The following is a 15321-nucleotide window of genomic DNA, read 5'->3' as shown; positions in this document are numbered from 1 at the left end:
TAATTCATTCCAACAAATTAACGAATAGATTTAATCAAAATTTGAAAAATTCTTTGGCTTCGTCAAGAAAGAATACAATATCATATAAAATCGTTTAAATAAAATTGAACGAGAAATCAAAATAAATTGTCCCCCAAAAAAATGGCTTGATGGTATCTCATGTTTTTGTACAGTTTGGTTAACTCACTCACTCACGCATGATGATTCTGGATATAAAATAACATTGAAAGAGATATATAACTAATACATATTTAAGAATATAATAATAAAATTAATTTGCATTAGTCAACATATTCAACTCGAGATGTATATAAATACAGAATGTTCATTGTAACAAAATATAATGACAAGAAAAAAAAAAGACTAAATTGAAATAATAATACAACACTCAGCAACCATTGCTTATAGCAAGTAGAACAAGGACCAAGAATACAGATTTCAACACTTTTTTTTAATTATAATAAAAACAACAATATATCATGAATAGAACAATTAGTATCCAATGTAAATCAAATTCATGAAACTGTGAAAGAGATCATGTGCTATCTTGTATGAATACACTTGTGAAAGCTTGTTAGAATCAAGCAGACAGCCACAAATTAGTAGGTAGACAATCAATATAGCACAATTTATGAGCTCCATAGTTTTCTTGAATAATTTCAAACCATGAAACCTTCGATATGTGCAGATATTTTATAAGAGCTTCACAACATAAAATCAAATACCAATGCAAACAAATTTTTTAAGATGAAGATTTTGGGCAATTTCGGGCAAACATTGATCAAAGTTTACAAGGGTGTCTTTGGTTGGTGAAATTTGACAGTCTTTAAAAATCCTCCAACCAACACAACCTAAAACTCCTTTTACACGTAGACTTCTGAAAATTCTAACACAATTATAAAATTTCAAAAACACATGATTTCAAATACTGTAATTTTTTATATTTTCAAATAAATCCAAAATTTCTAGCCACCAGTAGCCCAAACTACTCATCTACTAAGATTAATCTGAGGGCATCAGGTCTCCAAGGTGAATTTCGCATCAAGATTGAATTCAGACGCAAATTACCCATTTTCACAGTAGTTTTCATCATATGCCCGGAAAGGCTTATCTTTAATTGAATACTGTTATCAGGAAAAATCAAACAAGTAAACTACACTATAAAATAGAAATTCGGATCAAATAAGGCAATCAACAGTATCAACCAAACCAATAGCTGTAAACTGGATGGAAAAGCATCAGATCTCCAAAGGTGAATTTAGCATCATATATGAACTTCAGACGCAAATTACCCATTTTGATAGGAAATTCCTCATTTGCTACATCAACCAAAGCATATTCGCGTAACTTGCTAAAACAGAAAACGATTTTTGGAAAAATCAAGGAAGAGAGTCACAGATCTAAACAAGCTTGTACGTATTTACGAATCGGAATCCGAAAACAAGAGAAATCAGCGATCAGAACCTGTCGGGATTCACGGTTAACATCACATGAAATCAGTGGATTGACAGACTCATGAATTTCATCGTCACCTCGCTGCAATTTACCAAATCAAACGCCAAAAAAATATTAACAAAATTAACGACAAAGCTCAGAACTTCTTAGAGGGTTTGAGTGCCGTCCCCGACGAATAACGCCTCCGGCTCAAAAAAAAGATTCATCATAGCATATCGAACAAACTAAGCAAAACAAGAAACTTCAATCAAATAAGCCAAGACCAGGAAATCTTCCATAAAACAAATCTCTAAAAACGATTTCTGTGTAGGCTAAGATCGGATATGGGGAATTTATAGCAATTGTAGGAGAAACCCTAATTTGGAGCCTAAGAGGGCACAGCTCGAAGAGGCGGCGCTTCAAACCCTAAACCGCATGTTTATGTATATATATATATATTATGCTAATTGGAGCAGATTTACCAACCCGGCCCAATTATGCACCTCGTCCGGGATCTGTTTTTATGAAATACTACTATTTATTTTAAATAAATAATTTATTTTTTATTTTTTATTTTAACGTTGATATTTGTGTGAGAAATTACGGTCAAAATAAACACATAATAATATTAATTTAAGTAGACAAATCAACACTAACACATTCTATATTAATTTAAATCATATCATATTTAATTAAAATTGATTAGCTATAATTGAATCATTCTCCACATTTTAACAATAAACCCATTTCTTTTATTTTTAAATAAAACTATTACAATTTAAAATTATTTTAATAGTTTCTAGAATATAAAATATTTCTATTATTTATTTATGCTAAACAATAATTATACTGGTGAGGGATTATTAAGTTAAAACTCCACATGATTTGTAACTTGTATATCGGATCTAATTTGCAAGTATTAGACTCGACCAAAAATTTACACAGTGCGAGCTTTAGGATAGTGACTACCGATTGGCACGTCATAAAAAAACAATAATAAATAAATAAATAATGAAAAGAACATGGAAGAAATATAAGATTAATAAGCACACAAATTTTGAAACGACACTATCAATAATTGGTCCATATTTCACACAATGACAAGCCAGCCAAATATTAGAGAAAGAACAGCAAATGTTCCACTCTATAACCTAATAAAAATCCCTAAAGCTAATCTCTATACAACACCCAATATTTCTCACACCATTTTCGAATAATCCATCAAAAGCACCATAGTCGAAGTAAAAAAACAAAAACTTACCATTCTGTTACTTATTTGTTTTCCCAGTGAATAAATTCTACAACCAAGAATTACGCGTACGCGTAGGAGACTTGCCTGCCTTCAATTTGAAGCCAAACCAAATGTAAGTTGTACAGCAAGAGAATATAGGCATTGCTCTCCCCAAACAGGCCACAGGAGAAATCCCAGGTTTAAATTTAGTTTAGTTTTAGCACCGGATTTCGTATGAACCAGCTTTTGTGATGTAACGCACCCATTCGACAGTGTTGTATCCACTCTTTTCCCACACCTGCCGGAAAGTTACAGGAATGAATGGAAGACAATAATTTGTTAGATGTAAGAATACACGGGGAATGTTGAGTACCTTGAGGAAACGAACGCGAAGTCCGGATGCAGTGAACATAGGAACCTGTCACACATATGGGTTTAGACAATTAGCAAAAACTGAAAAACAGATATATGCAGCACGGTACTATAAACAAATGCAATCTGATGTTGGTACAGATACTTCAATTAGGACTGCCGACTGGAGAACTTTGAAGATGAAAGTTAAGAATAAAGCTTAAATCCATGGCTGAAGTTAATGTTCCAAATATTCACCGCAAATCTTGTATATGCATAATGGCACAGCCTGAATAAATTAATGCTGACACTCTGTAATAGTCCTATATAGTGTACGACTAGATAAGGCACCTGAAATTCCATCTGAATAGGAGGTCGTGTCCAAGATTTCTTCTCAGTCATTGTGGAAATCAACTCTACTTCTGCGCTCAATGTAGGTTCAGTTTGTCCAGGGAATTTTCGTATCCTGCAAAGAATCCAACATGCCAATAATCAGACTTACTAAGACACAAAGTATCTGATTGTTCAGAAACCTAAAGTAGTTCATCAATAAAAATGGTCATGTTGGCCAGCTCAATTCCAAACCAAGACAAAAGTTCCACGGTTGAAGTGCAAAAAGGGCTTCAAAGGCTAGTTGCAGAAATCTTATTCTAATCTAAGAAAAGAAAGATAAGAAAGCAAAAAATGACATTTCAAAATTCTGTAGCTGTCCACCACCAAGTCATGCAACCAGTGCAACATGTTGGAATAAAACCAGCGTATTAATGTGCATATATCTCTTCATTGTAGATTGTGCCTTTGCACTAACTTTGCGGCGAGGAAGTGAACTTGGATGCAAAAAAAATGTAAATGTGTTGCAAAAGAAAAACTTACTTCCAAACCAAACAGTCAATAGAAGGATTATACTTTGCTTTTCCTGATGTCACCTGAAAACTTGTTTTTGCTGTTTGCTTTGGTACTGGAATTTTAACGACCACTCCCAGTGCAAACATTTTTGCTCCAAAAACGCTCTTCACCTACAAGGTTAACGACCCTGTAAAACATGTCCTGGAAATTGTTAACAGTGTATGAAAAGAAATTATATACTAACCTTCACATTCACTTCCATTCGTGTTCGACCCAATTCCTTGATAGTTGGCAAAACCCGAAATGGAAGATTAACTCCCTCCGTAATACGATACCTACGGGTAAGGATCTTAAACTTATGCGACAGAAAGTAATAAATAATATAAACCCATCTGTTTCTAAATAGGTTCAAAAGGATACGCTAAACATAGGAAACTAAGAATGCTTCAAGTAATAAGAAGTTCAAATAATTGCCTCATCCAACTTCAAACATTCTCTGCCATAATGAATGAGTCATTGATCGGGCACACAATTGCCTCTCAAAGAAGGAAAATTATTCTAGAATTCATTATAAAAATCATTGGAAACTGTGGAAGCCAAAACCTGTCCTACTTATGGTCATTTGAAACTATAAGAATACGATAGGGACAAATGAAAATGTTGCATCAGATAACCTGTTTGGGTGTTAGAACTTAACGAGATAATAAAATCGAACTACATGCACTCTTCAATATTTATACAGTGCAGATGCAAAGTTTGGGAAATTCTATTTTTGCACAATAAAAATATAATGGCAATGCAATACATAAACTTACTTCATCAATTCAAATTCACCATCTGGAGGAACAAAACTAACTGTCTTTTCTGAATTGAATCTTGTCAGGTTTACACACTGATGAAAAGTGACATCATCAAGCTCAATAGTTTTACCACTGCACAAAAAAACATAGCAAGCAAATTTATCAAGATGGGATCTTGCATCACTCTCAAATGTGTGTAAACAAACTGCCATAGGGGTTGGTTAGTAGTAACAGCCAAGCCAAAAACCATCTAAGGAATATTGGCTTTAGATGTAACTGGCTTTTAGAGTATAAATGAGTATATAATGCTAACAATACAATGATAAATTCTATTTTATTAAAATATATATCTAGAGAGGAAAATATCACTAAAAAATAAGGTAAAACTTGAGATGAATTTAGATAGCAAAATCTGTTCTAACATATTTCCAAGGTGTATCTCTGTGCGATAAAGATCTGCAAAAGAGTATCTGAATAAAACCTCAAACTAACAACTAATTTATATGAATAAATAATCTACAAAATTTCAAGTGCTTATTAAACCATGGAACAACTAAGAAACTAATCAAAGAGTGGAAAAAGAGGGACCTATCGCCTGATATGTACAATTCTCCAATAATTCAGGATATTAACCAGTTACACCTGGGAGGTAGGCAAACAGTTCATATTCATGAACAAAGTTGTTTGAATCTTTCTTCAAAGCTCCCAGCAAGGGTAGTATATTTGTCACAAAACCCTGTCTTTATTATTCATTTTCATTCAAAAGTACTTATCTAAGCATATTCAATGGCATGTCTTCATTAAATTTGCACTGGCGGATGTTTCGTGAAGGATTCAATGAACATAATACCTTTTAGCAGGACGTGATTTAAGCTGCGACTCTTTCTCAAGTCCAATTTTATCATTTAATCCCAACTTCAAGTCAGGCATCCCAGAAAGGAAGCATTTCATGAGAATCTTCCCAGTAACATCACATCGTAGGACACTACCTACAAAGTCAAATGGCAGAAAGTTAGCAACAATTAAAATGAATAAGAATCATAAAAGCTTAAATAGTAAATAGATGCCACGGGGAAAAAATAAAAATAGAAATAAAAATAACAATAATAATAAAAGAAAGCAGGCATAAACATAAAGTAAAAAAAATCAAAATAAATGGTATGCATACCTTTCGAAGACATAAGAAGGTTGACACTTTCCACAATATCAAGAAACACCTGTTTTGATAAAATAAGAAAATTAAAAAAAAAAATTACTTTAATCCACCTTATACAGTAGCCAAAAAAATAAATAAATAAAAATCACAGAATATTAGAATACTATGATAATGTAAATCACTACCTCATTTTTCTTATAGACAAGTCCTTCTCTGCGCCAACCAACAGCACCAGTAACTTGTAAAGTCGCATTCGGAACAGGTTTCTCGGCAGCCTTGCAATACCATAAGGAAAATTTGAGGAAGATCCACCAATTAGAGCATGCACAAACATATATTGCATGTAGATTTTCACATTATTGCTGTTAACATCTGATTCATTCATAAGATAATTATGATGAAAGATCTAACCTTGGATGAAAATGGAGACCGTACACCTTCTTGAGTTATGTAAAGCTTCAAAATTTCAGGCGAAAGATTTTGAGGGTAGCCAAAATCCATGATTTCTACAAATAAATGCAAACCATGAGAATCTTGTAACATTTATTCAGTCAATTTGATTATTTGACTTCATTAAGATATTATCAATATCCTTTTTAGGTTCTTACAGCATTTTTCCATGACAAAAAAAAAAAAAAAAAAAAAAAAAAAAAAAAAAAGAAGAAGAAGAAGATAAAAGTAATATATATATATATATATATATAAATAACTCATAAAAGTTGACAACTTGTGAAGAGAATTTTATAATTGCCAGTACCATCTGGTTACTAGAACAAGCAAACTAGGGGGAATTAGATGGATGTTTTTATGATCATATCCAAATCCTACATTCTAATTAATAGCCTGTGCAAAATAACAGTATATAAATAGATAAAAGGAGGGAAACATGCAAAAGTCAAGTGTTCTCCAAATCTCTATTAAGGATAAAAAAAATCTTCTCCAAATCCCATACCATCCAAGAGCTCATATATCAAAACAAAATTGTTGCGGATTGCATCTTCATCAAAAGCCCCACCAAAGTACGATTTAAACAATTGGACTGCCTGCACATAGAGCAGAAAGAAATGTCAGCAAACTAAACACTTATTCATAGTATGTTCAAAGTTATAGCAATATAAAAATAGGCAAGCAAGATTACACTGCCCAAAAACTGATTATCTATCTGAAAGTACTGGTAAGGGATAGGAGAAATGAATGACCTATGTTAGAAACCAAAAAACTTATAAGTAGAAATTCAGCAAATACTAGATGATGATGGTTAGAACTACAATGAGTTATTTCCAGTCTCTTACCTAAGCAGCAAATATATTAACTTCTCGAATTACAAAATGTCTTGAAAGAATATCTCCAAGAAGACTAAAGACAGAGAAATTTATAATGGAAAAATACACTAGAAAGTTATCCTGGCAGGAGAGATACCTCAACAACAAACTTGAAAGCGCAGGCAACATTTGCATTGCTGCTCACAACAATGACAATGTAAACATTGCTAATTCTCATGTAAAAGAATGAGCAGCCACCAATCTGCCGTACAGGACAAGTGCCAAGTTCCTTTGTTTGCATTATATGCACTCGGAAAGCATCCACCATGTTGCCTCTGTTGCAATAAAAAATGAAGAAACTTAAGAGCGTGCAGCTTTATTATTTTCATCCAAAAGTTTAAATAATGGAGTTTCAAATATAACTGAAATACTGAATACATAACCAATACAGATGAAATAAATAAACTAAACACTAGCTCAAGAAATGGTGGCAGTGACATGTGAAACAAATTTGCATAGATAAAAATGTTCCATGTATTTGATAGATCGTAAGGAGGACGCTGATTTGATCATGTGATGATAAATTCATATGGTTTTAAAATCATGTGATTAAAGATTCATTTCATACGGCAGTGCCACAAACCAATGGTGAATGTTAGGTCCCATGGGAGTCAAAAGGACGTATACTTTGCATGTGTGATGCAACTGATCTGGCTAGTGCAAAAAATGGTTGAAATTTTCGTCATAGGGTGATGTGCAGTTCAACCTTACAGTGCTACATTGATAATAAAAAAAATTTTAAAAATAAGCGCATAACAAGTTCGTATTAGTTTCATTTTCTCAGTTCATTCCAAATAACCAATTTTTAACCAAAACTTAAAACGATAATTGAAGACAGACTATAGAGCCATCATTTCCTAATGCAAGCTGTCGACACTCCTATTGACCATTTAATCGAAAGGTTGTTGGAAGAATAGGAGCACTTGCAAGATACTAAACAGTACAATACTATCATGAATGCTAATGCTTCTTCTCTGCTATACATCTTCAATTTTTCACGTGTAGTTACTGTATAAAATTCTTATAGAAGATATCATTTGATACACCAGAACAAAATCTAGTTCTGCTCGCCTACAATGTGAACTATGACAAAATTTAAAATCCCTGGAGTTTTTTTCTATTCTCAATCCACTTCAGCAGACTAGGTACTGGTTCGGGGATCACCATATGTCCACATAGACCCAAGCAGTGGATTCCGCAGGCCATGTAGCAATTGAGTTCATTGATTTTGAGAACAAGTATGCAACATTACAAACTCACCTGTCCTTGAGTTTTAAGCTAAAACCCTCTACCTTACTTTTGCCATTTGCAGTTTAAAAGCACCCAAAAACATGCTCTTCTTTTGTATACAGAAAAACAGTCCGAAGAAGAGACTAGTATCATCATTAAGAGCTCGGTGGAACGATTAGTGATAACCTCACCCAACAAAGACTAGTTTAGAAATTGCGTTTGTACCAAATAAACAAATGTTTAAAAACCTCAAAATGTTGTCCACCACATGATTTTCAATAACAACTTTGAACCCGAATTCCATTCAATTTCCAAACAGTACACAACGCCGCAGCTAAACTCTTGCATTCACCGACATCAACTCAAATTCCTCTCAGAGCCTCAAAACATTTTAAAAAAAAACCATAAACAGCATAATTCGACCACGCACTCGAAATTGAATGGAAACTCAAATTCCACAGAAACACAAGCAAATCAACAGGTAAATATACACCCAAAATTTCAAAAGCGGAGTGACTGACCCGACATCGTCGCGGTAGAGACGATTAATGAGGACATCCCCGCGGAGATTGAGAAAGTAAATGGCGGAAGCTGCCACGGGCATGGCTGGGTGGCTAGATCTCGGGAGAGGTCCGATCCAGAGAGGAAAAAGGAGATCTGATCGGTGCGAATACGGTTGATTGGGTTCCTGCGCTTCGATTGGACTGACTTCAAAATGAGTTCCGCTCCAGTCAGTCAGCCATTACAGCTGCGGGTCGGTCGGGGCATACTATTCTATTATATGGGCGACCGAGGACAAAAAGCGTGGTTTTGAATACGCCATTTAGAAAACGTTAAAAGACATGGCGAAAAGCGCTAGACAGAGTAACTGCGCTTTCAACGTCGCACCGTTTTCTTTTCTCTTGTCGCTGGCTGTTGTGAATTTATAAAAATCAAATATGGGATTTTAATATTTTTATATAGAAACGCAGTACAAATAAATAAAAAATTGTAAAAAAGGTTATTTATAAAAAAAATTATATAAATATAAAAATATTTTTAATATTAAATATATTACGCAAAAGTTAAATGTGATTTTAGATACGGACAAATAGAGTAATATTTTTTTATTAGTAAAAATATATAAAATAATTTTGATATTTTTGTTTTTAAATAAACAAATAACATAAATATTTGTGTAAATATTAAGATTATTTTAGTATTTACGTATAAATAATTTTCAAAATAATAGAAATATTTTAAATATATATTATGAATAATAAAAATGGAATAAAACATCTGCAAACAATAAGAATGGCAATGAATTCAATAATAACTTGTGGTGTTTATGCCGATATGGTGCTGAGTATGAGTTCATTGTATTGAATTAATATATATATAGTTGGATCCATTTAAATCCTAATATGATAGCTCATAATGATCAGAACAATTTAAAAATTAAATAAAAAATAATTATTTTAATTAAGAAAAAAATAATAACATTATTTGAAAACCAAATATATCCAAAATATAAAAAATTAATATATTAAATATTAATATAAATTGTATAAACAAACTGAATTGATATTGATAATAAACATATATGTTTCGATAATATAATGTAATATTTTAAATCATAAATCAATAATATGATGGGATGAGTATATAAAAATGATGTAATTTCATTATTACAAAAAAATTTAGTCAAATACTTTTATTCTCTAAATTTTAAAATTAACAATCAAAGAATGTTATTATTTCTAAATATTATTTATAAATAAAATTGATAGTATATCGTATTTGGACGAATGATAATATTTTGATATATTATATCGAACATATACAATATTACACTACAATATATATTAATTTCTTTAGATATTTATAAATTTTAAAACTAATAAATCAACCATTCAAAAATATTCTCTAAAATAAATAGACAACCTTCTTGGACACATGAAAATTGTATGCAAATGGTTCTATACAATCATATGTAATTATTTTCGAAGTATTACATGATGAAAATTTCAGCATGCTAAATCATAAAAAAATACTATCTAAATGTCACATTTACCTTTTACGTCATACTTAACATTAAAAATATCTTTATATTGGTATAATTTTTCTGTACAAATATCTATTATTATAAGATACTAATGGAAGTATTTTTTCGCAAAAAGTAAATGAGACCTCAGAATCGGACGGATGTAGTATATATTTTCTATTTAACAATTTTCAAATAACAAACTCGTCTAAAGACAAACAAAACACACTCTATTCGATACAAGCAATAGGATGATTTGAGATAATATATGATCTACCAAATCAAGAAACAAATAGACTAGCAATGTACAACAAAATTGTGTCCCTCAAACCACCAAAAAGGGGGCTTACTTTCTTGTTCACTTTATCCACAACACATCTTCTTTAAGTAACTATCTTTGGTTATAAATCCAATTACAGTTGGATAACACTAGACAAAATTATCATATCATCTTATTAAATCCTTTAACGTCTAAGTAAATAAAACTAAAACATAAATCTTCAATCCATCGACTTTTCTAAACCATGTATGTAATAAAGGGTACATCGAGGGACAAACTATAAATACAAACATATGAACTGACAATGCATAATAATAGTCCATATAACACATACTACAATTAAACTCGGCACATTTGTGTTAACTTGTGTTGTGTTGACTAAGACCATAACTTGGTAAACTTTACAGTTATGTAGCGGAGGTTCGGCATATAAATACCTTTTTATTTTCTCTTCGAATTTATGTGTAGTAAGTTATGAGCACCAAATAATACAAACAGCCTTCTGTGTAATGGTCACTAATTATTGTCTGCTACCTACCTTGTTCATTCTCATTTCTAAGTCATCAAAGTGGATCAAAAAAGTATGGGACTTTCTAGATAGAGACTGAGCCTATCAAAAAGGTAAGTAATGCTTAGGTCTTAAAATAAACATCTTAATTATGCACATTCAAGATTATCTTAGTTTTAAATTTGATACTTTTCGAATAATCAAGCTCTAATTAGCTTTGATCGAACTCAGAGAAATGTTCTTGGATTGAGCTCCAACATAAAAAAGAACATCATCATTTTTGAACAACCTCAAGCTCTATTCAATCCAATCTATCCCACTTAGTAATAAAGGGAAATACAGGAGGGATCATGGGGCAAAATTAATGATACCTTAAAATAAAACTTAATCTATATATCTAATCCTATAATTCAATCCATTGAAATTGTGTTGCATAAAGTAATGTATCTAAACATAATCCCATCAACTAAAAATGACCAAAGGTGGCAAACTAGTACAAGAAACTAAAAAATGATAAGTGATAGGCTCCAAGTGCACTTTTGAAAAAGTAAAGCAAGCTATAATTTTAACAAATGAATCCATGATCCACACAAGGAAAAAAAAACAAAAAAAAGAGAGAGGCCCCCCCACTTTTGATCAAAGCTCAATAAGCAACCTCAGTTTTCCTTTCTTGGCAAATCAAAACTAAATTCAACTTAGTCCAACACAGTTTGGTTACCTAAAATTGGACTGATTCAAGCCTCTAGATTTCAAGAAATGATTGAAGGTCTAAAGATTTGGACTAACTTTAAATGTTAGGCAGATTTCAAATCAAAAGCATATTTATGAGTGAGATAGCTAAAAGCAATTGTTGAATACAATGAACCAAAGCCACATAGTTAACTTCAAGCCAAAACTCCAAATCAAATCAATGAACCCAAACAGTCAATTGATGAATCAGTAGCTACCACAATCTCAAACTAAATCTGCTAAAGGAGATTCTATGTTAAAGCAGTCCACAGCAGCAGAAAAATAACTGGGAATTTGAAAGTGAAAGTAAAAACTATGTATATGTGGCACAAACTGAACTTTGCATTTCTACCAGAAATTTCAATTCAGGGGAGAAATGGTGTCATTGTGCAAAATAGTATACAGTTATGTACAGTTCACACATTTGATAAATGCACACTCACCTTTCTGTGGAACTTTTCACTCTCAAACCTCTTCTTCTTCTTCTTCAGAAGGTGTGAGAACAGCACTGCCTCGATTTACCAATCAGAGAAAGGGGAAATTGGATCGTGCTTATTGAAAAACAGCATTGATGTTGACGCTGCAAAAAATCGTTGCTCGCCGTTTTGAAGCGTCAATATCAGCATCTAAACCTTTTGTTTTTGTTTTTGGAATATGAGAAAATGGAAGTGGAAACAATATCTCACAGCATCGGAATACACCACCAGGGCACCCATGGCCATTCCCCACCCCAACCAACAATCCAGAAAAAGTAAAATTCCAAGGAGAAACTGAAATCGATGTTTCTACAAGTTTTTTGAGATGATTTTTCGCCTTATTTTGGAAATCGGAAACTGAATAACGGTTACCTGTTATCCACAAGCCATGGATTCGGCGACGGAGGCGAGTTTCTGTAGATTCAGTTTGACAACAGTGTCCGCGAAGAGGCGCGTGTCCTCCTCCGTGTTGCCCTCCGGCACATCCACCACATACGACTCCAGAACGACGGTTACGATCCCGATCTCAGCGCGGTGGACTTGATGCACGGTGGTGACGGAGCGGTAATTCCGAAGCCTGTGGTCGCCGCCGATGATGCTGAATCCAGTCACGCGCCGCTCGTCGTCGAGCACGTCGAGCCTCTCCGTGCTGGTGGCTGCTGGCAATCCGGAGATGACGTTAACATCTCTCAGATCGCCGACCTTGAGGCTGAAGCCGTCTCGGACGCTGCAGCTCTTGATGAAGTGCTTGTATGTCTTCGGCTTGTCGAAGCGGCGGAGGATGGACCAGACGGTGTCCATCGGCGCGTGGACGATCTGCGCGAGCAGGGAGGAGCATTGGCCGGAGTTGACCTGATAGTTGTGGAACTCAGAGACGGCGGGTTTCAGATCTTCGAACTCGTCGTCAGTCAGCCCCGGTGGCGGCGTCAGGTGGTGAGCCGTTTCCGCCGCCATGCCGGCGGAATCTTCGCCCGATTGTGCAGCTGCTGTCGGAATCGCATTTTCAACTTTCTCCATTGGAGAGAAGAAGACAAAGGAACGAACCACAGTGGGGCTCCAGCCTTTCTCTATCTCTCTCCTCTATTAATAACTAAATAAATTATTTAAAAAAAAAAAAAAACTAAATAAAATTATTAAAATACTAATATTTAAATGGGAGAAAAGGAAAGCGTTGAAATCAGGAGGACTGCATTTACTTTCTAAAAATAATTATAATATTGCGTCCACTACATACAGACTACAATTATAATATTAATATTCAATATTGAAAAAACAAAATAAATTATTAATATAGTAGTATTTTAATATACATTTACAGTTGTGACTTATGGGATCTAGTGAGATCCGACCCGCCTTATATTGGGCCCCAATTATAAGTGGGCCTGAGTTGGTTATTTTTTCTTATTTGGGTCGGTTCTCCTTTGGGCCAAAGGCTGGTTGGATGCGCCTTGTACGTATTTTGCAATTTTACATTCTCTCTTATAAAAATTCTTAAAAATTAAATAGTAAACAAAATAAATAAATAAATAATATTCCTTCCGTCCCATAACTAAATATCCATTTGTTTTTTAGTAGGAATAAAATAAAAATAACTAAAATAACCTTATTAGTATTGTGTGATACAAAGCTAATGAATATTGTAAATTGTAAGGGTATTTGTAATGTTAAGTAAATAGTACAATTACTAATTGATACTTTGTTATGAGACGGACTAAAATAAAAAAATAAATATTTTGTTATGAAACGAAGGAAGTATATTGCATCAATATTTAATTCTCTATATTTTGACATATATGATGTAGAAATGAAATTAAAAAATAAAAAATAATTATTTTTTATTTATATGACTCAATCAAATAACAAAATAAAGTCATTTCCAATTTTCCACCTTTGAATTTTTATGTGGAATAATTACTTTAACATAATATAAAAGTAGTAATATCTTATATTCAAATCTCCCATTATCATTTCCATGCAAAATTCATAAATGCAATGAGCATTTAACAAAGTTCAACGAATAATTCACCTAATATATATAAAAACTTTAAATTCCAAACCCATAAAAGTAACTCAGGTGTGTTCGTTTTAAGGATTTTGGAAAAATTTTACTATTCATCAAATTTTTTTTTTCCTAAAAAATATTAAATCAATATATTTTTTTATATTATACTAAAAATTAATTTTAAATTCTAAACTGTCAATACCTATTTATTTCAAATCATACAACTATTACAATTCAAAATTTTTACTATTCTAATTCCAACTCAAAATCCAAACTCCCAAACAAAAACACACTACATACTTAGGGAATGTTTGTTTGGAGGATTTAATTATTCGTCTAATCTTTTTCCCTAAAAAATATTAAATCAAATATTTATTTTTCATTTTTTTATATTATACTAAAAATCAATTTTACATTCAAAATATCACATCAATACCTATTTATATTACATCATACAACTATTTCAATTCAATTTTTTTTACTATTCAAATCTCAACTCAAAATCCAAAACCCCTAAGCAATCACAGTATGTATTTATTTATAAAATTTTGTATTTGATTTGACTATAACAAATTTTTTTTCTAAAAATATTAAATCAAATATATATATTTTTAAATTATATTACATTAAAATTTAAATTTTCACATTAAACATGTTAAAAAAATCAAATTACAAAAAATACCATCTTAGAATTATAAAAATTATAATTCAAATATGCTAAAAAAACAAAAACAAATAAAGAAAAATTGTATATAAAAGTAAACATTAATACTAAAAAAAGCAAAAAGTGAAACACAAAATATTAATAATGATCCAAAAATAATAAAGGCTACAGGCATAAGGCAACTAATAGGGTTGCAATATCCAGACAAGGAAGAAGCTGATTGGTCGCCTGGATATTCCTTCGATCAAAATTACGTTGACCGACAAAAC

At 32.4% G+C, this 15321-nt stretch overlaps 2 protein-coding genes and 4 non-coding genes across 6 annotated transcripts; all 6 read right to left on the bottom strand.

The window, feature by feature from the left end:
• Positions 1-1008: 1008 nt before the first annotated feature.
• LOC127243685 (small nucleolar RNA Z101) lies at positions 1009-1102 on the bottom strand. Its single transcript, XR_007837018.1, has one exon. It is a non-coding gene; the product is annotated as a small nucleolar RNA Z101 (small nucleolar RNA).
• A 128-nt stretch (positions 1103-1230) lies between these two features.
• On the bottom strand, positions 1231-1325 carry LOC127243686 (small nucleolar RNA Z101). Its single transcript, XR_007837019.1, has one exon. It is a non-coding gene; the product is annotated as a small nucleolar RNA Z101 (small nucleolar RNA).
• Positions 1326-1453: 128 nt separating this feature from the next.
• Positions 1454-1537, bottom strand: LOC127243688 (small nucleolar RNA snoR14). Its single transcript, XR_007837021.1, has one exon. It is a non-coding gene; the product is annotated as a small nucleolar RNA snoR14 (small nucleolar RNA).
• Positions 1538-1587: 50 nt separating this feature from the next.
• On the bottom strand, positions 1588-1669 carry LOC127243687 (small nucleolar RNA U61). Its single transcript, XR_007837020.1, has one exon. It is a non-coding gene; the product is annotated as a small nucleolar RNA U61 (small nucleolar RNA).
• A 790-nt stretch (positions 1670-2459) lies between these two features.
• On the bottom strand, positions 2460-9209 carry LOC127243180 (AP-2 complex subunit mu). Its single transcript, XM_051263070.1, has 13 exons — positions 8892-9209; positions 7238-7415; positions 6771-6861; positions 6230-6324; positions 6004-6093; positions 5831-5879; positions 5513-5651; positions 4678-4794; positions 4107-4197; positions 3890-4032; positions 3368-3482; positions 3039-3083; positions 2460-2963 (listed from the first exon to the last, which is right to left on the bottom strand). Exons 1-13 carry the CDS (start codon positions 8972-8974, stop codon positions 2883-2885), a joined length of 1317 nt encoding a protein of 438 aa, XP_051119027.1. The 5' UTR covers positions 8975-9209; the 3' UTR covers positions 2460-2882.
• Positions 9210-12232: 3023 nt separating this feature from the next.
• On the bottom strand, positions 12233-13460 carry LOC127243376 (abscisic acid receptor PYR1-like). The gene has a single exon (XM_051263361.1). The coding sequence runs from the start codon at positions 13401-13403 to the stop codon at positions 12762-12764; it is 642 nt and encodes a 213-aa protein (XP_051119318.1). The 5' UTR covers positions 13404-13460; the 3' UTR covers positions 12233-12761.
• Between the last annotated feature and the right edge of the window lie 1861 nt (positions 13461-15321).

This window comes from Andrographis paniculata, unplaced genomic scaffold (assembly GCF_009805555.1).
Source record: "Andrographis paniculata isolate CXL003 unplaced genomic scaffold, ASM980555v1 Contig95END, whole genome shotgun sequence".
Classification (NCBI taxonomy): domain Eukaryota; kingdom Viridiplantae; phylum Streptophyta; class Magnoliopsida; order Lamiales; family Acanthaceae; genus Andrographis; species Andrographis paniculata.
This window is presented reverse-complemented; position numbering and strand designations above follow the sequence as displayed.